Source organism: Scyliorhinus canicula, chromosome 26 (genome assembly GCF_902713615.1).
Source record: "Scyliorhinus canicula chromosome 26, sScyCan1.1, whole genome shotgun sequence".
Lineage (NCBI taxonomy): Eukaryota > Metazoa > Chordata > Chondrichthyes > Carcharhiniformes > Scyliorhinidae > Scyliorhinus > Scyliorhinus canicula.
Window position 1 is genome coordinate 6953557 of NC_052171.1, and position 25580 is coordinate 6979136.

General features: G+C 45.1%; 1 protein-coding gene across 2 annotated transcripts in view; it reads left to right on the forward strand.

Annotated features, from left to right (window-relative positions):
• Positions 1-25580, forward strand: part of LOC119957451 (histone acetyltransferase KAT6B-like) — a 179328-nt gene that overhangs the window by 128986 nt on the left and 24762 nt on the right. For both annotated transcript variants that reach the window (XM_038785526.1, XM_038785527.1), the window contains exons 9-12: positions 11157-11272; positions 16338-16479; positions 19329-19490; positions 21515-21608. In XM_038785526.1, coding sequence (XP_038641454.1) covers positions 11157-11272; positions 16338-16479; positions 19329-19490; positions 21515-21608 — 514 coding nt within the window. The remainder of the gene's footprint in view (positions 1-11156; positions 11273-16337; positions 16480-19328; positions 19491-21514; positions 21609-25580) is intronic.

Consider the following 25580-nt stretch of genomic DNA (forward strand, 5'->3'; position numbering starts at 1 on the left):
CACTTCCAGGTTGACACTATGCCAGCCTGTCAGTACCAACTGGTGTCAGGGGTGAGTCCTCATGTTAGCCCCATTGTTTGGGGGGGGGGGGGTGGAGGAAAGTGGACAGTGAGGGGGAACCTGCATGCACAGGGTGGAGTAGCTTTTGAGGGGCTGGGGTGGTGGTAGGAGGGCGGCAATACTTCCACGGTGGTTGGCAGAGGGAGGAGGGTGATGATTGTCAGGGTTTGCGGGGGGGGGGGGGGGGGCGAGAGTTGCCCAGCCGCAAAGATTGTGGGTCGGGTGGGGGACAAAACGATTCATGTCATGGTGGGAGGAGGGGGCTGGTGATATCCGTTGCAGTGGGGTAGGGATACCGCCGTGGTGGGGTCTGGAGGCTGTTCAGTTCAGGGTGCCCTTTAAAGATGCTACCCCGTTCTCTGTGGCGGATTAAACTGTCATGGCAACCTCTTTAGAATTTCTATGTCTTGACGACTGTGCAAACTGCTCACAATTGCTTTAACTCTTAATTTTCATACGCTACTAAACTGGCATCAGATATTTCATTGACCTCTGAAGTCTGCTGTTCCACTTTAAATCTAGTTACTGCAATTGCCCCTTTAATTCTGAACACTTTTTGTCTTACTTTTCCTTGAATTCTTCTGAACAATTGTCCCTGTTGTCTGAATCCAGTCATCTTAAAGACTCTTTCTGTCCCAGTTCCCTGGTTATCTGAACAATAACTTGTACTTAAAGGAGCCTGTCTCTTTGCAGCTCCCATTCTGTCCGGTCTTTCCTCTGGCAGAGTTCAAGGAAGTTCAATCCGTGAAATCCTGTCTCCGACTGCCCACAAATTCAGCTAAAACTAAAACGTAAAAGCTTCTCAACTTTCCAAGGCCCCAGTTGCTAAGCAACACTGCAAACCTATGCTGGCTAATTTATTTACCCTTCAAGCTGTAGCCCCCTCCAAGCACAATAGAAACACACTTGGAACTTAACCAGTTCCTACACCTACAAGCACCCTTGTCCAGCATGAATCTCACTAAACCCTTCCAGGCACAGAAACATTCAATTAAACCCACTTAAAAGGATACCTTATTTCTAACGTTTACCAATACAAATATAAATGGACCTTATTTTCCTCAAGTGCTATTTCACCCAATGCAATATTAGAGTCATAATTTATTGAAGCCTTTCATTGTACACGTTATAATATTTTGCTACTCCTCTGTACTCCAATCGATTTTTGTAGGGGACTTAATTTCACAAAATGTAAAACAATATAAATATAGTTTATAAAGAACTCCACAGCGACCGATATCAATCCTCTGGAATAATGATGTGCAGTGGTGGGCGGGATTATAGGTTTCCATGGAAATGGAGCTCGATTGGCTGATGGACCTGCTTTGCACATTGTTTTAAGAAGTGCATTTGGGATAGGGAAGAATATGGAAAAGCAGTCGGCAAAAAAGTGTGTGTGTGTGTGTGTGTGTGTGTGTGTGTGTGTGTGTGTATTTTGATCTGTTTTCTAATTCCATGCTTTTACTTACTGTGGTGAAAAAAACTTGCCGTTTGATTGCTTGTTTCTGCACGTAATGCTTCATAAATGAGGCTGGTTTAGCTCACAAGGCTAAATCGCTGGCTTATAAAGCAGACCAAGCAGGCCAGCAGCACGGTTCGATTCCCGTACCAGCCTCCCCGGACAGGCGCCGGAATGTGGCGACTAGGGGCTTTTCACAGTAACTTCATTGAAGGATACTCGTGACAATAAGCGATTTTCATTTCATTTTAGGGGCAGCAGGGTAGCATGGTGGTTAGCATAAATGCTTCACAGCTCCAGGGTCCCAGGTTCGATTCCCGGCTGGGTCACTGTCTGTGTGGAGTCTGCACGTCCTCCCCCTGTGTGCGTGGGTTTCCTCCGGGTGCTCCGGTTTCCTCCCACAGTCCAAAGATGTGCGGGTTAGGTGGATTGGCCATGCTAAATTGCCCGTAGTGTTCTAATAAAAAAAAAGTAAGGTTAAGGGGGGGGGGTTATTGTGTTACGGGTATAGGGTGGATATGTGGGTTTGAGTAGGGTGATCATGGCTCGGCACAACATTGAGGGCCGAAGGGCCTGTTCTGTGCTGTACTGTTCTATGTTCTATAAGACCTTTCAGTTCAAAGGTGAGCCTTTAACTTCCCTCATGTGACAAGATCACTTTTTTGGAAAACGAGACCAGATATTCAGGTTTTAGATCGCTGGAAGCATATGATGTCACGTTGCTGCTTTCAGAAATGTTTGAGGCCAGGAAAAGGAGAAACATTCTTCTTCAATTATTTTCAAATATTTGTGGATGTGATTGCTGTTCAGTGGAGCGGCCAGAACTTTGCAAAAGCAGTGTTCTTACTCATGATCAGCTTTTTCCTGTCGATGAAGCATATTCCTTTGGCTTTCCACAGTGTATGCGGCAATGATGTAATTGTTTGCACAAGGTTTTTCTCCCAAGTTACCTGAAAAGTGCCTCATTAACTACATCACAGCTACAAGAGCGCCCGTGTACAGGGAAGTACAGCTTAGGGATGCATGTTGATATCCCCATGGAGGATCTATTGTGCTCCTTATAGCTGTGAGCTGAACAATCTGTTCCGTGGTTGTTTTTCATTCTTATCGCTCTGTGTTCTTTGACAGCTCTTATAATTTGCTTGCCTGCACTCTTGAAATGCGGCAAAGAATTTGACACTGAACCATTAACTGAGACACGGGGTTTCATAATTACACGTAGTATTTCTGCCAAAGATCGCAACCAATACTTCAAATTGTGGCCTTTTCCAATCTGATGGGTGGTATTTAGTGGAAATACAAACAAGTTACAACACAGGAAAGTCATTCCGCTTTGCAGGTTTCCAGCACAAGTGTTGCTGGAAACACTCAGCGAGCCTGGCAGCGTCTGTGAAGCGAGAAAGAGTTAACGTTTCGAGTCTGTCTGACTCTTCTTCAGCTGTGTTTTCCCAGCACTTTCTCTTCTGATTTCCGATTTCCAGCACTTTGTTTCCATTTCAGTTTTTGTCAGCATTGGTCCTCTGCACAAGCAGATAGTTCGACTTGTGTTTGTTCGGAAACATGCTGTCGGATCCTCCCTGCCACAAACGTAGACCTAATCCGAAATTTCTGCAACACAGCAAACAGTCCCACACCAGCCTGTCAAACGCCTTCTCCACATCACCACCACCACCACCTCCAGCTCCTTTCCCCCTGTCAGAGAAAGCAGCGCATTCAGCAGCCGCCTCACTTTCAGTTACAACTGCCTGCCCTTGATAAACGCCGTCTGATCCTTTCAACCACCTTCGCGATGCACTCGTCCAACCTCCACATCAACGCCTTCGCCAGTAACTTTAGCATCCAAGTTCAGTAGAGAAATGGGCCTGTGTGACCCACACTCTACCAGATCCTTATCCTTTTTAATTAATAGTGAGATGGATACCTGCCCCATCACCTCCGGCAATACGCATCGCATCCTCAAACATTTCTACCATCATCGGTACCCGCTTATCCTTAAATTGTTTATAAAATTCCACTGGGAACCCACCCGTCACCTTACCTGACTGCCTTTTCCCTATCGCTGCCTGCACTTCGTCCATCACCTCATTGGCTCATTCAGTCCCGCCCTCTCCTCCTGCCCCCCCTCGCCCAACACTCCAGTCGCTCCAGGAGCTCCTTCATATCTGACGTGCATTCTGATGACTGATTCATACAGGTATTCAAATGTCTTATTCGCCTGCCACGACCAGCCTGCCCGTTTCATCTCTAATCCGCACAATCTCCCTCGCTGCCGCCTGCCGATGGAACTGGCCCGTCAGCAATCGATTGGCCTTCTCTCCCAACTCTCAACTCAACCCCCACTCACCTCTCTGTGGATGGAAGATCAAACTCGGCCTGCCACTCCTTTCCACCAAAAGCCCCAGCTCCGGATCCTCGGCATATCTCCCATTTCCCTCCAAAAATCTCCTCTATTAACCGCTGCCACGCTTCCCTATCCTTAAGTGAAATGACCTCGCTCCTCACTACCGCCTTCAATGCCTCCCAGACCACCGACAGGGAAACCTCCCCATTCCGGTTAATCCCCCGCATACCCTTCAATCCCCTTCCCCATTTTAGTACAAAGATTTGGGTCTGCAATTAACCTCACATCGAACCTCACACCTGCCTCTGGGCTGGGCCCTTCTCCAGAACCACATCTACCCAGTGTGGAGCATGGTCCGAGATCACGAATACTCTGGCTTCCTCAAACCAGCTAGCAGCACGTTCCCTACCACACAAAAGTGGATCCTCGAATACACCTTATGCACCAGCGAAAGAAACAAGTACTCCCTGTCTTGTGGATGTAAAACCCTCGACGGATCCACCCCTCCCATCTGCTGCATAAACTCGGCCTGTGCTCCTGATCCGCCACCACCTTCTCCAGCTGGAACCTCACTCATTTGCCCACTAGTATGCCCCACACACCCCCACCCCCTGCTGTTGGAGCCCAAATGAAACACCTGGCTCACCCAGCCCTTCCTCCGCCTCATCTGGTCCTTCACCCTCGGGTGGGTAACAGCACCACATCTGCTTTGAGGCCCTTCAAGTGTGAGAAAATGCGCACCCATCACTGATTCTCCCCCAACCCTCACATTTCCATGTTACTGCTGTAATGGGCCAGGGTTTAGAGAACCCCAAAGTGTATCATGGAGTTTACCTGACCCACAACTTTGAATAGATTGTGGTTATGGGGAGCACACGGGCCACCCTACAGGTGATGCAACAGAGATCGACAGTACTTTTAAATTAAAACAATGTTTATTTATGAAACCAGTTAGCACTTTCTAAACCCACAGTAAACATCTTAACAACTATCAACACCAATAAATCCCCAAAGAATACAATACTCTCTAAGTAATTCTTAATCTTTTCTTGCAACATCCAGAAGACAAAAAAAACCCTTCTTTACAGAAAGACTTGAGGTTTGACAGAAACAGGTATAATTTTTAAATCACCAAAGGATCTAGAGACAGTCTTTAGATTGCAGAGAGAGATCCTTATACAACTCCTTGCTTTGCCTGCAGCTCTCCAACTCTGAAAACGACACTAAAACACACCATGTAGCAGACAGCCCAAAGTGAAAATAAAAGCAGACAGACAGCCGAGCTCCACCCACACTCTGACATCACTAATAAACACCATTTCTTAAAGGTACTCTTACATGACACTGCTCTGATCGGGGTCTCACTCCTGTACAAAACAGTTATCAATCTCTTCAGCTGAGTACACGATATATCTCCATTGGTTCTACATATTCCATTATTCTTCGCATGTTTTATACATGATACAATGAGAAGAATGAGGTTTAAATCTTCAAGAGACTAGAAAGTTACTGACATGTTCTTGATTAATAAATAATTGTAACCAATATTTTCCTTCACTAAACTTGGTGACTTACATTGTATATGGAGTATTGGTACATTGTATAGGGAGTATTGGTGCATTGTATATGGAGTATTGGTGCATTGTATATGGAGTATTGGTACATTGTATATGGAGTATTGGTACATTGTAGATGGAGTATTGGTACATTGTATATGGAGTATTGGTACATTGTATATGGAGAATTGGTCGATTGTAGATGGAGTATTGGTACATTGTAGATGGAGTATTGGTACATTGTAGATGGAGTATTGGTACATTGTATATGGAGTATTGGTACATTGTATATGGAGTATTGGTACATTGTAGATGGAGTATTGGTACATTGTAGATGGAGTATTGGTACATTGTAGATGGAGTATTGGTACATTGTAGATGGAGTATTGGTACATTGTATATGGAGTATTGGTACATTGTATATGGAGTATTGGTGCATTGTATATGGAGTATTGGTACATTGTAGATGGAGTATTGGTACATTGTAGATGGAGTATTGGTTCATTGTATATGGAGTATTGGTGCATTGTATATGGAGTATTGGTACATTGTATATGGAGTATTGGTACATTGTAGATGGAGTATTGGTACCTTGTATATGGAGTATTGGTACATTGTATATGGAGTATTGGTACATTGTCGATGGAGTATTGGTACATTGTGTATGGAGTATTGGTACATTGCATATGGAGTATTGGTACATTGTAGATGGAGTATTGGTACATTGTAGATGGAGTATTGGTACATTGTGTATGGAGTATTGGTACATTGTATATGGAGTATTGGTACATTGTATATGGAGTATTGGTACATTGCATATGGAGTATTGGTACATTGTAGATGGAGTATTGGTGCATTGTAGATGGAGTATTGGTACATTGTATATGGAGTATTGGTACATTGTATATGGAGTATTGGTGCATTGTAGATGGAGTATTGGTACATTGTAGATGGAGTATTGGTACATTGTATATGGAGTATTGGTACATTGTATATGGAGTATTGGTGCATTGTATATGGAGTATTGGTACATTGTATATGGAGTATTGGTGCATTGTAGATGGAGTATTGGTACATTGTATATGGAGTATTGGTACATTGTATATGGAGTATTGGTGCATTGTAGATGGAGTATTGGTACATTGTAGATGGAGTATTGGTACATTGTATATGGAGTATTGGTACATTGTAGATGGAGTATTGGTACATTGTATATGGAGTATTGGTGCATTGTAGATGGAGTATTGGTACATTGTATATGGAGTATTGGTGCAGTGTATATGGAGTATTGGTACATTGTAAATGGAGTATTGGTACATTGTAGATGGAGTATTGGTACATTGTAGATGGAGTATTGGTACATTGTATATGGAGTATTGGTGCAGTGTATATGGAGTATTGGTACATTGTAGATGGAGTATTGACGCATTGTAGATGGAGTATTGGTACATTGTATATGGAGTATTGGTACATTGTATATGGAGTATTGACGCATTGTATATGGAGTATTGGTACATTGTATATGGAGTATTGGTACATTGTCGATGGAGTATTGGTACGTTGTAGATGGAGTATTGGTGCATTGTAGATGGAGTATTGGTACATTGTAGATGGAGTATTGGTGCATTGTAGATGGAGTATTGGTACATTGTAGATGGAGTATTGGTGCACTGTATATGGAGTATTGACGCATTGTATATGGAGTATTGGTACATTGTATATGGAGTATTGGTACATTGTCGATGGAGTATTGGTACGTTGTAGATGGAGTATTGGTGCATTGTAGATGGAGTATTGGTACATTGTAGATGGAGTATTGGTACATTGTATATGGAGTATTGGTACATTGTATATGGAGTATTGGTACATTGTATATGGAGTATTGGTGCATTGTAGATGGAGTATTGGTGCATTGTATATGGGGTATTGACGCATTGTATATGGAGTATTGGTGCACTGTATAGGGAGTATTGGTACATTGTATATGGAGTATTGGTGCATTGTAGATGGAGTATTGGTACATTGTAGATGGGGTATTGGTACATTGTATATGGAGTATTGGTACATTGTATATGGAGTATTGGTGCATTGTAGATGGAGTATTGGTGCATTGTATATGGGGTATTGGTACATTGTATATGGAGTATTGGTACATTGTAGATGGAGTATTGGTGCATTGTATATGGAGTATTGGTACGTTGTAGATGGAGTATTGGTACATTGTATATGGAGTATTGGTACATTGTAGATGGAGTATTGGTGCATTGTATATGGAGTATTGGTGCATTGTATATGGAGTATTGGTACATTGTAGATGGAGTATTGGTGCATTGTATATGGAGTATTGGTACATTGTAGATGGAGTATATGAAATGAAAATTGCTTTTTGTCATGAGTAGACTTCAATGAAGTTACTGCGAAAAGTGGTTAGCATTGTTGCTTCGCGGCTCCGGGGTCCCAGGTTCGATTCCCGGCTTGGGTCGCTGTCTGTGCGGAGTGTGTGCGTTCTCCCCGTGTCTGCGTGGGTTTCCTCTGGGTGCTCCGGTTTCATCCCACGGTCCAGAGGTGTGCAGGTTGGGTGGATTTACTACGCTAAATTGCCCTAAGTTGTCCACAAAGGTGAGGTGGGGTTATGGGGATAGGGTGGAGGTGTGGACTTAAGTAGGGTGCTCTTTCCCAGGGCCGGTGCATACTCGATGGGCCGAATGGCCTCCTTCTGCACTGTAAATTCTATGATTCTATGAAAAGCCCCTAGTTGCCACATTCCAGCGCCTGTTCGGGGAGGCTGTTATGGGAATCGTGCTGCTGGCCTGCTTGGGCTGCTTTCAAAGCCAGCGATTTAAACAGCCCCTATGAAGTTTGGACAATGTGCATGAACAGGCTGGTCAGTTGTACAGGGCACGGTCGTGACCCCCAAATCGTTCTCATCTCATGGTGTCCATCTCCGCCTTCCACACTTCCTAACCAGCATGTGAGGGAAAATTGTCAGTGTCCAACTCCCACTGCACCTGTGATAAGCGAGCTTGGCACAGCACAGTCATCGGAAATGGGCAGTGCTGGTCACAGAGGCTAAATGCATCAGCACCTGTGAGTTCTCCAACTAAATTGTTGATGCAACTCCTGAATCAAGAATTGTTTTCCGGTCTTTTCCCTTCGATCTTATCAATCTGAGGTTGTCCACTACCATTTACAGACGAGAAATGACCACTCTTCAGCTGGTCACGGCGTTTTAGAAGTTGCATGTTTTTTTCTGTGCTTCTTCTGTGTTAATTGCCAAGAGAGAAAACAAGATAAAACTTTGAATGGACCCTGAGACCGAACACTGTTGTACATTACCAAAATAAGGAAGTGATTATTTAAAATGATGGGGGAGAAGGTCAGGGGTTTGTTTCTCCAAATAATTGCACACATTTAAGAGCTCATTTGCAGAAATTGCAGAAAATGATATTGAAATCCTCCAGATGAGGAATAACAGGTGAGTGTGGAAATGAGACAGAACCAAGATGAATGCCATCTCTCATTTTGGAAGGATAAAGAGTGACAGTGCAGTGAGATTGGTTGTGGAATATTGGATAATAAATTCCTAACAAGAAACGTAGAGTTAGAGGAGTTGGAATCCTTGAAAGTGGGTAAGTCACCAGGGCCGGATGGATTGTTTCCTAATGGGTGGGAGTTCTAATCCCACCGCACTTGATTTCTCCGTCTCGCTAGCCGGCCAATGGAGTTTCCCATTGTGGGTAGCCCCACGCCGTCAGGAAACCCCCGGACTGCTGGCGGAACGGAGAATTCCGATAGCGGACAATCCATCCCATAATCTTCATTAGTGTAGCAAGTAGGCTTACATTAACACTGCAATGAAGTTACTGTGAAAATCCCTCAGTCACCACACTCCGGCGCCTGGAGGGAGAATTCAGAGTGGCCAATTCACCAAACAAACAGATCTTTGGACTGTGGGAGGAAACCGGAGCACTGGGATAAAAAACCCACACACACAGGGAGAACGTGTAAACACCGCACAGACAGTGACCCAAGCCGGGAATCGAACCTTGAACCCTGGAGCTGTGAAGCAACATTGCAAACAACTGTGCTACTGTGCCGCCCACAAAATGTTTTTATGATGTTGAAGGAGGTCAGGGAGTAAATAGCAGATGCTCTGAGGATTATTTTCCAATCTTCACTGGACACAGGGAAGGCGCAAGAGAACTGAAGGAATGCAAATGTGCTTCCGCTGTTTAACAAGGGTATGAAGGAAATGCCAAACCATTATAGGCCAGTTTGTCTTGCTTCGCTGGGCAAATTGTTCGAATCAATCCTGAGAGATCGGATAAACTGTCGGAAAGACATGCGTGGGTCCGGGATAGTCAGCATGGCCTTGCTCAGAGAAGTTCACACGTTACAAATTTGATTGACTTCTTTGAGGAATTGACAGGGAGGATTAATGAGGGTAGTGCAGTGGATGTTGTCTGCATGGATTTTAGTAAGGCATCTGACAAGGTTCCACATGGCAGACTGGTCAAACAAGCAAAAGCCCGTGTTTTATATATTAGTGATTTGGATTTGATAGTGGGGGGGGGGGGGGGCATGATTGGGAAATTTGCAGACGGCACAGAAATTGGCCGTGTACTGGATAGTGTATGTAGAGGATAGCTGGAAGCTCCAAAATGATATAGGTGGAGTGCGGAGGAAAATGACTGATGGATTTAACTCTCCTGAGTGTGAGGGAATGCATTTAGGGAGGTTAAACAGTAAAAGGGAATACACAATAAACAGGAATATACTGAAAACTCGTTACATGGAAGATCGGAGCAGGAGGAGGCCTTTTGGCCCTTCAAGCCTGCTCCGCTATTCGTCACGATCATGGCTTTGTCCCCAGATGAAGTGAGAGATCTTGGCATGCACAGGTCCCGAAAGGTTGTAAAGAAGGCATATGGAATGCTCGCCTTCATTGGACAGGTAGCGAATACAAAAGTAGGGATATAATGATGGGACTGTATAAGATACTGGTGAGGCCATAACTGTAGTATTGTGCAGTTCTGGTCACCACAAAGATGGAATTGCTCTGGGAGTGATTTACTAGAATGTTGCCAGGGTTGGAGAATTTAGTTACGAGGAGAGATTGGGGAGGCTGTTTTACTTGCAACAGAGAAGGCTGAGGGGTGATGTGATTAAGGTGTCCAAAATTGTGAGGAGCAGTGATAGACAGGAGGTACCTGTTTTCCTTAGCAGAGAGTTCAAAAAACGGGTCGTAGATTCAAGCGAAGTGGCAGAAGGATGAGAGGGGGCATGAGGAAAAGGTTTTTTACGCAGACGTTAGTGGGAGTCTGGAATTGACTGGCCCAGTTGTAGTGGAGGCAGAGACTCCAAACTGTTGTAAAAAGTACCTGGATCGGCATCTTACCTGCTGTAAGTTACCGGGCTATAGACCAGGTGCAGGAAGGTGGGATCGAGAGGGCACCCGGGTGTCTTTGGACAAGATGGGCCGAATGGCCCCCTCCTGTGTTTTACCATTTCTCTGGTTTCCGATGGTTCTATATGCATGCGTCTACATGGAGTCGAGACACAGCAAACTCCCAGGAAGCCTGTATCACGGGGAACATGTGCACAGTGCATTAGATAAATAGTCATGTTCAGGTTGCCTTAACTGAAGTTGAGAAAATCATTTGCTTGTTAAAGAATATGCAGAAGACCAAGAAAATTGACAAACTTTGCGATTAACAACATGTGCGTTTCTCTTCAACAGAAAGTTGGAGTCACTGGCCCACCGGACCCACAAGTTCGCTCACCTTCTGTGATTGAATTTGGGAAGTATGAGATCCAGACCTGGTATTCTTCTCCATATCCCCAGGAATACACCAGGTACTGTATGTTTAGATGGAGTTTGGCTTTCTCCTCTTTATTCCTTTTTTTTAGAAACTATTAATAAAACTAATTTCATGCAGAGAAAGTAAAAAAGAAATGCTAGCATTTATATAGTGTTTTTCACCACGATTGGGCGTATAGTGCTTTGAGATGTCCAATGCAGTGCGTAACAAAGTGCAGTAATGTAGGACATGTCGCAGCCTGTTTGCACACAGCAAACCCACACAAACAGAAATGTTATAAGAACCAGATCATCTGTTGTGAGATTCATTAAATACTAGCAAGGGCACCGGAGGTCACTCGCCTGCTCCTCTTCAAAATAGTGCCATGGGATCTGTTGCCTCCATCAGAGCAAGCTGCTTTAATGTCTCATCAGACGGTGCCGCACTTCCTCTAGAGTGTCAAAACTCTTGAGTTTTGTGCTCAAGCCCTGGTCTGAGTCTTTAACCAGTGGGAGCGCTACCAACTGAATCATTGCTGACTCTCGGAGGAAGAAGGAAAAAGTTGGAAGAATTTCATCCAGGCGAGATAGATTGGTGCTGGGGGGATACATCAGTAACATAAACTTCTTGCAGTCTAAATACTGGGGAAATGAAAAGCTTTCACTCCTCTGTCCCTGCCACTTATTGCTCGCTGTGATGTGCATGCAATGCTACAAACACAGTTAAAACGAATCCTGAAACTGTGTTAACGCAACAGGGAGGATGTTCCACCCTCCGGTTTGCAGAATAAAACAATTTCGTTCACCAGTTAGAGGAAATTTAATCAACAGTCATAATGGAGAATTAATTTGGAACATTATCCGTATTCTGAACCAGTAATAAACGAGGCGAATGCTGACTATTAACATGCAGGAATGTATACAGTGTTCCAGAATGATTTTAAACTCCGTACTCAAGGTGTCAATACTATTATCACTCAAACAGCACATTGCCAGCATTGATTTATGGTCTGAGGAGCATCCATCTCATTTCACGTGTGAAACACTGTTGGTTAGGAGGACAATCCCCACCAGTGTGACACATTATTGCCATCACGTTACACAATATTCAAGGGACAGTGTAACATTGATCCGTTTCCCATTAGTGTTCTGCATAGTTAGAACAGTGCTCAGGAGAGAACTCTTGTTAACCAGAATGCTCCATTAAACCATTTTGACTCCTGAAGAATTGTTTCAAGGTTTTCTTTCACAAAGTGGTTGTTTCCAGTTTATCATGGGCCATTTAAAACCAGAAGAATTACACTGCCTTCTATTACAATGGTGACGTGAACTGAATTTCACTCCGAACATGAAGTAGCTCAATAACCCCTCTGACAACCAGCTGCCACATGACACTGTCCGACCATCCTCCTTCACAGGGGAGGTGGTGCGGGTAAGTCACCACCTTCCCCACCCAGCAGTGAATCAGAAATAACAGTCCCTGTCTGACAGTGAAAACTCGGAACCAAATTAACCCTCTGTGGCAGATTCAGTAATGCTAAATGTGAACAAAGCAAATCGGTGTACTGTTTACTTCTGACAACCCAGTTTGGTTTATAATTATAACCAGGAGGGAGAAAGATTTTAGTGAGAGCTGGCAACCTCCTCTGTCAACTTTTAGCCTAACAGGCAGGATTATTTATATACAAGCTTTTTGTTAGCTGGTTCAACCTGCACGCCCTTTTTTGCACTTGGGTCCCAGGGTCCACCAATCTGCGCCAAATGGGATATGCTGTGCATGAATATACAGTGAACAAAAAGGGCAATTTTCTATGGATCTCTGAGCCGTGGTTTGGCCACTTGTTAAACCTGATGGATGCCGGACAAGGAATGACCAAAAATAAATCCAGCGTTTGCTGGGATAATTTTGAAGGCATTCTTAAGCTATGTATTTCTCCGGAGCATTGAAACAATATGGTCGATTCCAAACACCGCATTTGAACTTCCTTCCCCATTACTCAGTGTGAATGGAGTCATTTGGATTGAACCAGTTCCCATTTACTCACACTATGTTGCAATGCAATATACCAAATTAAACCACACCATCAAGAATTCATGATCTTACCACTTAAATGTACAGTACTGATGCTTTTCATTACTCTGTGCACTGAACATGTAGCTCATTATACACCAATTCCCCATCACACATTTTCAGTTTGCATTGCAATATGTTTTAATGAGAGTCATCATCAAAGCCCCAGTGCTTTTTATGCTGAAATAATGCACAAAGAACTCATTAAATCAAAGAGATACAACCGAGTGGTTAAATTAAGTTGAGATGTCCTTTTTTTTAGTATTGAAGTATGCTGCAACGCTGATTGTGACCATTAGTGGCTAGTGATTTAACTAATGAATTGCAGTTCCCAGCCTTATTAGAGCAAATCAAGCTTTTAACATGTACAAATGACCATGCTCTCAGCTGATAGCAGGCTAGCAAGTACAGTCGGCATCCTTGATATCATAGAGTGTCGTCAATTGGTATACTTAATTAAATTGGACCAGATAACTGCGATAGAAAAAAGATCATACATGGGCTCATACTCTTTAATATTGTGGAAACGTCTTTCTTTATTCCTCCTGAAAGCATTAACACCTTACTGAGATACCATTCCTGGGGACCAATGATTTGCAGTGATTGCAATTCTCGAGCTTACTCTGGTGGTAGCTGAGAGGGGAGTCGGTGGGAGAAAAGAGGCCACACTTGCTGATTATTGTCAGTGAGCCTCTTCACACTGACTAGGCCCATGAACATCGCACTGTTGGTTGGCGTGAACTAATTATGAGCTTAAATGGAAACAAACTTTTCTGGCATGTCAGCTTTCACCTGTCCACAGCACACATGCAGTGCTTCCCTTCACCTGAATTTACTCACTCACTACTGGACTCATGACTTGTACATGACTGTTCTCCTGCACTTTGATGTGAGTTGATGATTCCAGATCCAGTTTAATATTTTCATTCAATGGTTTATCCCGAAGTTGATTCCGGGAATCTTTACTGAATCGAATTTTTGCTTTTGGATTTGCTAAAAATGTTTAGTTGCAGGAATTTATTGGATCAGAACTGATTGGCAGTTTCAACAAATCTAAGCGCACAAACTACGCAAATTGGAGGTGAGCCTATCAGACGGGCCACAGAAATAGTAGTTGTGGAGCCGAGGCATTACACATGGCCGCAAATAAAGTTGCAGCTGAGGCAGAATAGATGCAGTGTTGGATTCTCTGCCTTATCGAGAGTGTATTTCATTGGGCGAGACTCTTGTTACCAATCTTGTTTACTGAACATGAGCTCACTCTTTTGATTGGGCAGGCTTTCTTTGTACATATGATTGATGTCTGTGCGCACTTACTCAGGGTTCTTAGCCACACTGTGTAACGAAAATAGATATCTCCTGACCACATCTGCATATATTGTGTTATCTGACATTTCAGACACTGCAGTAAGGTTAGCATGGAGCAGGTGGTTGGAGGGCAATTGCGGCAAGTGTTTTATTCGCTTCGAGTTTGAGTTGCCATTGTGATGTTGCTGAAGAAACCGGTGGTGCCAAATAGTTGATCACCCCTCTCCCTATTCACCAGCACCAAACAAAAGGAAACTCTTGCTTCTACTAGCATGAGGGGCTGGTTTAGCTCACAGGGCTAAATTGCTGGCTTTTCAAGCAGGCCAGCAGCACGGTTCGATTCCCATACCAGCCTCCCCGGACAGGCGCCGGAATGTGGCGACTAGGGGCTTTTCACAGTAACTTCATTGAAGCCTACTCGTGACAATAAGCGATTTTCATTTCATTTTCATTTTTCATTTTCATCGAGCTAATTTTGCTTTTCATCAGTTTAAAGTAGTTAGCTTTGCACCATTGGTGGAGCAATTTGAAATTGACATTTGTGCGCCTTTGGTTTCTGTTGAACTGAAATATTTTGTATTGACTTGGTTTTCTCACACCCTTTCTCTCTACCCAGTGCAGCATATTCTGAATGGCAGCCTGCTCACAATAATACACGCAAGAATAGTCACACTTCATTTGCCAGCCACGTTGTCTTTTTTCACCCCATCAAAGTGATGTTGGTGCGATAAACCTCTGGGCAGTGAAACAGTTCATATCTGAAGAAGAATGAGATACATTTTGACCACTAGGTTAAAACGCATTCATTCAGGATTGAACACGGTTGGATCTTCAATAAAACCTGTTCGCAAACCTGATAAATGATCAATGTTTTATCTAAAGTGAATAATACTCACAAAACGTCCCTTTGAAGGGAAACCAGGGGAATATAGTGACAAAGTAGCTGGAGGCGGTTTTAAAGTAATCGGTGCAAGGGTTAAAAGAACGCATTGCTTGCACATTTCCCTGTTTACTTAACCCTCCTAACCTTACAAGTTCTAATAACCTTCGACTCAGGGTGAAGAACATAAATGACAACTTAACAAAGGGTACATGGCATCACAGGAAGCCCTCTGGGTGCTTTAACCCTCCCTACTTCCTACAATACCACTTCACAGTTTGGATAACTTTTTTTCAACGACAGTTATCCTTCCATATTTGGACTTTTTTTTTTAGCCCTGCCGTCTCCGATTCCGATCACATTTGGCGGTCAAAGTGTTATTTCATTGCAGGATTTCATATTGTGGGGAAATTTCCCATTTTTTTTTTACGGAGCAAGCTTTTTTTATTAAAGGATCATTATTCAGTTGATGTTTCACTTTTCCATCTTACCCCCCCCGCACCACCACCAAAATACCCCCACTTTGCGCTGTCACTTTTGCTGATGTTTGGCGGCAGATGTACCAGCAGCTTCCTCAATCGTACAAGAATCGCCCGCGCACCCACACTTGCAGTTTTACAGACAGGGTTGTATTCCAGTAATTTGCGTTGGCGGTGCCTCGCGTCTGTAAAATAAAGCGACACCTGTGACTCTAAGAGATGGGTAGACAAGGCGTGTGCCTTGAGTGGTTGTTGGAAAGCCAATAAAACCTCTGCGCACACAAACAGCCCTTGATGTGCGTGTGGGGAAAGATGGTGCGATGTCAAATCGCTGCCGTTGCAAAAGCTGATAGTGCCCTTATCAATGTATTTATCCCTTTCAGGCTGCCTAAGTTGTACTTGTGCGAATTTTGCCTCAAGTATATGAAGAGCAAAAGCATCTTGCAGCAGCACATGAGGAAATGTAATTGGTTCCACCCACCTGCCAATGAGATTTACCGGAAAGACCACATCTCTGTGTTTGAGGTAAGTTTGGACTGAAATTGGTCTGCTATGGAACCGTTAAATTGTTATTCAATGCAGATAGTCAGAACATAAAATATACCTTCCTTGCATGAGCAAAGCCTACTGCATCCATTCTGACCCAGGCTGAAGGGTGGCTGACCAAAGGGATTGGAATCATTTTATATCAAGTCACTCGCTCCTTTTTACATAGTGTCCAGTGTGGTGAAAATGATATCGATACGCATATCGACCAAACGTTTCAAATCACTAAACAATTCTAAAAAAGCCAATAAATCAGAAGGAAGAAGAGACATACATAGAAAATAGAAGCAGGAGGAGGCCATTTGGCCCTTTGAGCCTGTTCCACTATTCATTAGGGTCATGGCTGATCAAGTTCAATATCCTGATCCCGTTTCCCCCCCCCCCCCCCATATCCTTTGATCCCTTTATCCCCAATAGCGATATCTAATGCAATCTTGAAATCACACAACGGTTTGGCCTCAACTACTTTCTGTGGTAGCGAATTCTACTGATTCACCACTCCATGGGTGAAGAAATTTCTCCTCACCTCAGTCCTAAAAGGTTTACCCCTTATCCTCAAACTATGATCCCTAGTTCTGGACACCCCCTGCCTGGGGAACATTCTTTCTGATTCTACCCTGTCCAATCCTGTCAGAATTGTATAAGTTTCTATGAGATCCCCTCTCACTCTTCTAATCCCCAATTAATATAATCCTCACCGACTTAGTCTCTCCTCATATGACAGTCCCGCCATCCCAGGAATCAGCCTGGTAAACCTTCGCTGCCCTCCCTCCATCGCAAGAACATCCTTCCTCAGATAAGGACCCCAAAACTGCTCACAATACTCCAGGTGTGGCTTCACCAATGCCTGATACAACTGCAGTAAAACATCTCTATTCCTCTACTCAAATCCTCTCGCTGTGACGGCCAACATGCCATTTGCCTTTACTGCCTGCTGTACCTGCGCGCTCACTTTCAGCGACTGATGCACGAGGACACCAAGGTCTCACTGAGTATCCGCCTCTCTCAGTTTACACCCATTCAAATAATAATCTGCCTCCCTATTTATTAATTTTATAAATTTAGAAAACTAATTATTTTTTTCAATTAAGGGGCAATTTATCATGGCCAATCCACATCGCCTGGGTATCTTTGGGTTGTGGGGGTGAAACCCACGCAGACACAGGGAGAATGTGCAAACTCCACACGGACAGTGACCCAGGATCGATCCCGGGTCCTCAGTACCACGAGGCAGCAGTGCTAACCACTGTGCCACCATGCCGCCCGTGCCTCCCTATTTTTGCTGCTGAAGTGGATAACCTCACATTTATCCACATTATGCAGCACCTGCCAGGCATGTGCCCACTCACTCAGCCTGTCCAAATCCCGCTGAAGCATCTCTGCATCCTCCTCACAGCTCACCCTCCAACCAACTTTGTATCGACTGCAAATTTGGAGATCATACATTTAGTTCCCTCGTCCAAATGATTTGTATATAATAGGAACAGTTGGGGAGTGAGCACAGATCCCTGCAGTATCCCACTAGTCACTGCCTGCCAATCGGAAAAAGACCCATTTGTTCCAATATTTCACTTCCAATCTGCTGACCAGCTTTCTATCTATCTTCAGACACTACCCGCCATCCCATGCACTTTACACAGTAATCTGCTATGTGAGACTTTATCAAAGCCATCTGAAAATCCAAATAAACCACATCCACCGGTTCTCCCTGGTCAACTCTACTAGTTACATCTTCAAAGAATTCTGGTAGATTTGTCGAGCATGATTTCCCTTTCGTAAGTCCATGCTGACTGGTCTGATTATACCACTGCTTTCCAAATGTTATGCTATGAAATCCTTGATGATGGCTTCTTCATCCGACTCACCTGAGGAAGGAGCAGTGCTCCAAAAGCTAGTGATTCCAAACAAACCTGTTGGACTTTAACCTGATGTTGTAAGACTTCTCACTGTTCCTACCCCAGTCCAACGCTGGCATCTCCACATCATGGCTATACTGATACTATCTCTAATTTCCCTTGTATGCCATGGTTTGACCACAGTTCCCTTTCTACTCTTGCGCCAAATAGGACAAAAAAATGTTCGGAGTTCATCTCTTCGTTCCTTGAATGCGTGCCATTGCCTGTCCACTGTCCTTCCTTTCAGTAATGTTTCCCAGTCTATCATAGCCAACCCTGCCTCATACCATCATCGTTACCTTTATTGAGATTCAGGATCCTGGTCTCAGAATCAACTACCTCCCTATCTACCTTGATAAAGAATACTATCATAGTATGGTCATTCATCCCCAAGGGTTCTCTCACAACAAGGTAAAGTATCTTCAGAGCTTGTCTATGAATAATTACACCTAATTTAAAACAATAAATTAAATGCAACTCTCTGTGCAATGTTGCCTCTCTTGACATCAACCTGCCTTGTGTCTGCATTCAACTTGAATTGTGATGCAAATTGGAAGTCTTCATACGGTTCCCTCTGTTAAACTGGTCATTGCTGAACATTTTTGAAGTATTTTTCTATGAATAAAATGTGTTTTTCCTCTTGACTCATTTGCGTTTTGCGATGAAATCAACCAAAAACTTAGCAGATCGGGTCCCGTAGGAAATATTCAGGAAGTTATTTTTCAATCTGTTTCTCTCCCTCCTTCCCGTACTTCTTCCTTCCGTTTTGACTCCTTCACCAAGCTTGGTTATTTCCAAAAGCATCTTGCTTTCACCACTTAGTGCTTTTCTTTACTTTCTTTTTGCCCTTAATGAGCTATGAACCTGACCTGGAAATGTGTTCAATGTTTTATCATCTCCCTTCCATTTTGATGAACTGTCTGTTCTGTGCAGGTGGATGGGAACATCAGTACCATATATTGCCAGAATCTGTGTCTACTGGCCAAACTCTTCCTTGACCACAAGACACTGTACTATGATGTGGAGCCCTTCCTCTTCTATGTATTGACACAAAATGACAGCAAAGGCTGCCATCTCGTGGGCTACTTCTCCAAGGTGAGTCCGAATTGTTCTTCATGTCTGAGACGAATGGGAATTCAAAGCAACGGATAATTGTAGCACTTTTCCCAGTTTTAAAACAAGTTTTTGAGATTCTGGTTACTTTTCCATGTTTGCGCGTTCAGAATATTTGGGATATGAACGGAGTTTTCTGCCCTATATTAAGTTCCTCACTGAAGCTTAATTTGTTCTTGTGTTCCGCCTTGGCTCACAGCCCCATAACTCCCACCCTCGCATCTTAATTGCCATCGCATGAAATGTAGTTGTTTCCACAATTCTGCAGTCCTGCTCCACGGTTGCGGCTCCATTGCTTCCCACCATTGCTCCCACCTTGTTGTGGCCTCACATCGCTCTGACAAGAGCAACACAAAAAGCATTCGTTTTCCCCTGTGACTTGCTACTTTTCCACATTCCCACCTCCACCATTTTCTCCAGCTACTGCCCCATCTCCAGACTTCCTTTCCCCTCATGGAGAACATTCTTAACCCATCTCCACGCCATCGCTCTCAACGCTTGGAAACGCTTCATCCACGCTCCTGGCCTGCTGTCAGACTGAAACCGTTCTGAGCAAAGTCACCAGTGACATTGACTTTGACGACTGCTACCTGTCTGATTGAACATGGTTAACAGCACCATTATTCTTCCATGTCCCAGTCACACTGCTCCTTTATGGTTCTGCCCCTACCTGGCTGTGCTTAACCAGCACATCTCCCGCCACAGCTCCTCCCAAGTCCCCTCCAGCCTTTTCCCATCTTTGAGTCTCCCTCCGATCTCTCCTAATTCTCATCTGTACGTTGCCTCTTGTGACGATGTGGTTGGATGTCGGTGATAACCGGTTTTGAACTGCCACCCTTCATTCGATGAAGAGGTTGCTTGTCTGACTAGAGTTTTTAATTTATCAGGATTTCTTGCAGCTCCACCTTGCCAAACCTGAGCCATTCTGATCATTCTGTCCCTATTCCGGGTGGTCCACCCTCGTGCACGTGTCTGCCTTGGCAGCGCACTCCTACCTTTGTAGCAGTGCCTTGCCTTTTCCTTTCTCACATCCAGATTTGGTTTCTCCAATGTGTCTGAGCTTCGAACGTGATTCCAGCTCTTCTACCCATTCCACTATTGATTGGCTTGACCCTGGCCCTTCACATCAGTTTAATACCTTTGCATCTTCGCACGGCCCGACGGACCGGAGTTGTGCCTCCTTTTTTCCAGCCCTGATCTGGTGTAGCTGCCCCCTCCCCTCCCTCTTTCCCCTTCACCGTTGGCAGCAGAGTCTTTACAATTTTGCCGCACATACTGCAGCTTCTCCTCTGACCTGTTAACTTTTACCCCCACCTTCAAGTCCGTTCGTAAAGCCGGCTTCTTGGTCAACACCCTGGACTCTCTGAATTCTCTCTGGCTTCAGCCATCCCTTTCACATTCAGTCTTCCCCTCGATAATCCCCCCGCCCTCCTCCCCCATTGTGAACAGTTTTGAGACAGTTTGCTAAGTTCAAGGAGCGACGTTTCCGTTCCCAGCGCACAGAAGGTGACCAAAGTGTAATGCGTTCCCTCACGACAAAGTGTAACAACGTAGGCTGCCAGTGTGGGTGGGCAGATAGAGTAACAGTGAGGGATTGTGGATACGTACAAGCGCTGCCACTGGCTGCTGCTGCTGCACGTGAGCCTTGGGACATGCCAGGTCACTTAATTGCCTTCTGGGTCAAAGTGCACGCGTGCAATTTTATTTTGAATATGAAGCACGTCTCCGATTTATGCAAAGCCACAAAGGAAACTATCGAGAGCTGGAAACCTGCCACAAATTTTAGGCTGTAAATAGCTTTCCTGGCAGGAACTTTAAATCGTTAAAAAACACACAAATTGGGTCGTGGAGTTTCTGGAGGAGCTATGGAGGAAGCCAAGGTTTTCCTGGCAAACCTGCACCTATGACCCAGAAAACCTGGATGTCTCAGGGTTAAACCTGGGGAATTCTGGAGATATGTTCTCCTGGTTTACCATTTCTCTTTTTATTCCTCCATTCCTATTCAGGAGAAGCATTGCCAGCAGAAATACAATGTATCCTGCATCATGATTCTTCCCCAGTACCAGAGGAAGGGATATGGAAGGTTCCTCATCGACTTCAGTAAGTGGATAATCTTGCAGCAGATTTATGAAAACTCTTCCAAGTGTTTTTTTTTTAAGTACTCATGTCCACACAGCAACAAATCCTGCCTCCCTCCACGCACAACATATCGCTGAACTGTTGGTATAAAATCTGATGCTCATCCCCTCAAAGGGACTCCGCATTGCTGCCCCACAGCGCCAGGGACCCGGGTTTGATTCCGGCCTTGGGTGACTGCATGGAGTCTGCACGTTCTCCCCGTGTCTGCGTGGGTTTCCTCCGGGTGCTCCGGCTTCCTCCCAGTGTCTGCAGATTTGCAGGTTGGGTGGATTGGCCCCGCTGAATTGCCCCTTTATGTCCAATAGGTTAGGTGGGGTTACTGGGTGCTCTTTCCAATGGTCAGTGCAGACTCAATGGGCCGAATTGCCTCCTGCACTGTCGAGATTCTATGACTCTAATTGTAATAACATCCAGCACTGGCATCATTGCAATAACATCATTGAGAATACAGTAACAGGGAAGTTTGACAGCAGTTGTACAGGGTCTTGGTGAGACCTCATCTGGAATACTTGAGTATTGCAGAAAAAAGACATTTGGTTGAAGCTTTTCATCTTGCACTCATCAGGACAATCACAAGAATACCAACGTCAGAGGAAACAACAACTTTACTCTGTCTGAGAAGAGTGTGCTGATCCCCTGCAAGTGGATTCTGATTTGTACAGCCATTGGCAACTTAACGGTGACTGCCAAGATTTGAACGAGCGACTTGACTCTTTCTGGTCAAGGCATTACCCCGAGGAACAGACCAACGAATGGCTGTCACTTATTTTGTTGAACTGAAACGGGCACAAGGTGTGTCCATGGTCTTTCTATCAGGAAAGAACAGAGCCCTGTGTTTTGATATATGTAGCTTCCAGTACATGCATGTGCGCCTGCCCCCCCCCCCCCCCCCCCCCCCCAATGCATGTTCGTCCTTCACCGCCAAAACGCAGTCCCCTCATCCTCCTCCCTGGGGTGCCCTGATTTCCCCCATCCCCCAACCTGCCCAAGAAGCTGGACAATGAGCTGGGACCAGCATCCATCCTTTATCTTCACGGGCCTGCTTGCAGTCCCAGAAGCACCCCACCGCTGAGTTGTGGGACTGTAAGAGCTGCCAGCCGATCAGATTGACCGTCAGCTCTCGCGGGCGCAACTTAGTTCCACTGGAAATCGGAGGTTCGGCCGCTTTTCAGCTTGTTCGAGGTGCGTTATTGCGACAGGAGGTTGGATTTTTGGAACGAACTTTGCTTGCAGGGGGGAAAGCAGTATACCCCGTCATAATGTTTATCCCCACATGGTGAAATAGTTTCCCGTTACAGTCCGGTAACCTGTTCAAGTCGAATGAAGCTGATTACATTGCTGTGGATGCCAGTTCTATAAAATTAAATGCACTGGCTGTTTTGGGCCGTACAGGCTGCTGAAAGCATGTCAATTGCACAAACACAAGACATGACATGAAAGAATGCTTTCAAAACGATGATCCTGATGTAAAAAATTGCTTCAGGTGGAATTATTTCTTGAAGAATAAAATCATTTCAATTTCATGCGCTGAAAGCCCCCACATACAGCTGGGCGATCGTGACCAGACCGTCGGTCTCCTTTGCGTTGATTCAGTAATAAATATCCACGCCAGGACGAACTGTCCTGCTCTTGTTTGAAATGGACCTTGAGGAAATTTCCGAGAGAGCCATATTTTATTTAACAGATAGCGAGGAGGACTGTCAGAGAATACAACAAAATATAGATAGATTGGAGAGTTGGGCAGAGAAATGGCAGATGGAGTTCAATCCAGGCAAATGCGAGGTGATGCATTTTGGAAGATCTAACTCAAGAGCAGACTATATGGTCAATGGAAGAGTCCTGGGGAAAATTAATGTACAGAGAGATCTGGGAGTTCAGGTCCATTGTACCCTGAAGGTGGCAACGCAGGTCGATAGAGTGGTCAAGAAGGCATACAGCATGCTTGCCTTCATTGGACGGGGTATTGAGTACAAGAGTTGGCAGCTCATGTTGCAGTTGTATCGGACTTTGGTTAGACCACATTTGGAATACTGCGTGCAGTTCTGGTCGCCACATTACCAGAAGGATGTGGATGCTTTGGAGAGGGTGCAGAGGAGGTTCACCAGGATGTTGCCTGGTATGGAGGGTGCTAGCTATGAAGAAAGGTTGAGTAGATTAGGATTGTTTTCGTTGGAAAGACGGAGGTTGAGGGGGGACCTGATTGAGGTCTACAAAATTATGAGAGGTATGGACAGGGTGGATAGCAACAAGCTTTTCCCAAGAGTGGGGGTGTCAGTTACAAGGGGGTCACGATTTCAAGGTGAGAGGGGGAAAGTTTAAGGGAGATGTGCGTGGAAAGTTTTTTACGCAGAGGGTGGTGGGTGCCTGGAATGCTTTACCAGCGGAGGTGGTAGAGGCAGGCACGATAGCATCATTTAAGAGGCATCTAGACAGATATATGAACGGGTAGGGAACAGAGGGAAGTAGACCTTGGAAAATAGGAGACAGGTTTAGATAAAGGATCTGGATCGGCGCAGGCTGGGAGGGCCGAAGGGCCTGTTCCTGTGCTGTAATTTTCTTTGCTCTTTAACACTGAAGTGTCAGCCGGGATTCTGGGCTCAGGTTTCTGCAGTGCGACTTGTCCGTTCTTGTGTAGCCGTGTCTGGCCAGGCTAGCATTTGCTGTCCATCGCTAATTGCCGTTAAATCCCCAGTCTTCTGTCTCAGATTGCCCATCGTACCACAGCCATCCCAGAAGTCATGAAAGCTCACAGCTGAATTGATGCCATGTTCAAATTGCAAAAATAATGAAACAGTTTTGTCAGATTATTCGCTGTCAAAATGCATGGAGTCAGATCCTTGGTCTGCAGAAGGGAACATTCCAAGCTGTGAGTCTGAAAGTTACCAGTGGATCACTCTGAAAGTTTCTAGCAAACATAAAACATTGCTTTCCCCGGCAGTTAACGCTTCACCACAAACCTCATTACACCCTACTGCAATGCAGCTGCAGAGGAAGCGCAAATGGAGTCCATTAAAATTGCACAAGTTGAGGAAGAAACACTTTGGTACTCTGGGGATGATTCCTCTGCTCACATCCAGTACAGAAGAAGAACAAGTGGACCATGTAGACTGGCAATAGCCATAGTAGTCAGTGCCAACACAGCAGAATCCAGTGCTCGCTGGTTTACAAAACCAATCGAGAACAAAGCAGAACTATGTTAAAGCTGCGTCGGATTTGATTGGAAAAGTGCCATTGAGAAAATGGAAGATGAAACTTTAGTTCATCCACTCCTGCTTTATCCCCCCCCCCCCCCCCCCCCCCCCCCCCCCGCAAGTCCGTTTGGCAGGGGTTTTGGACAAGCAGAGAAATATTTTAAATTTTAGACACAGTGTTTGATTTGGGGTTCTACGGATCTCCAGCCCGAGAGATTGGGAGACGAACTCCAGAATTCCAAGGCTATCCCAGAACTTCAAAGCCAGTGGGCTGGATTCTCCGATTTTTGAGGCTACGTCCCCACGCTGGCATGAGAACGGTGGCGTTTTCCGACCGAGAAAATGGCATAAAGCGGCCACTGATCCTCCGTCGAGCTGGGGGGGCTAACATCAAGGCAGCCGAGAGCACCCGGCTCCAGCTGCTGATACAGCGCGGAGAATTGTCAGGTCCATGGCCGTGCGTGCACACGGTGTGCAGCATGGCGGGCCGCCCATCCCCCTTGGCCAGCTCGGGCACCCGGACCACCCCAAACAGCCCCTGGCAAAGTCCCCCAACCGTGGCGTCGCTGGACTGAGCCCCCAGCCGACACTCCGAGTTCCAGACGGATGAGACCAGAAGAGACCCACGCCGTTGGGAACTTGTCCAGTTGGGTGCGGAGCATTGGGTGGGTGGGTGGCGGGGGCCCTCAGGCAACGTCCTGAGGCCATCGGTACTGCGTGCGCCATACTCTCCGAGTATACA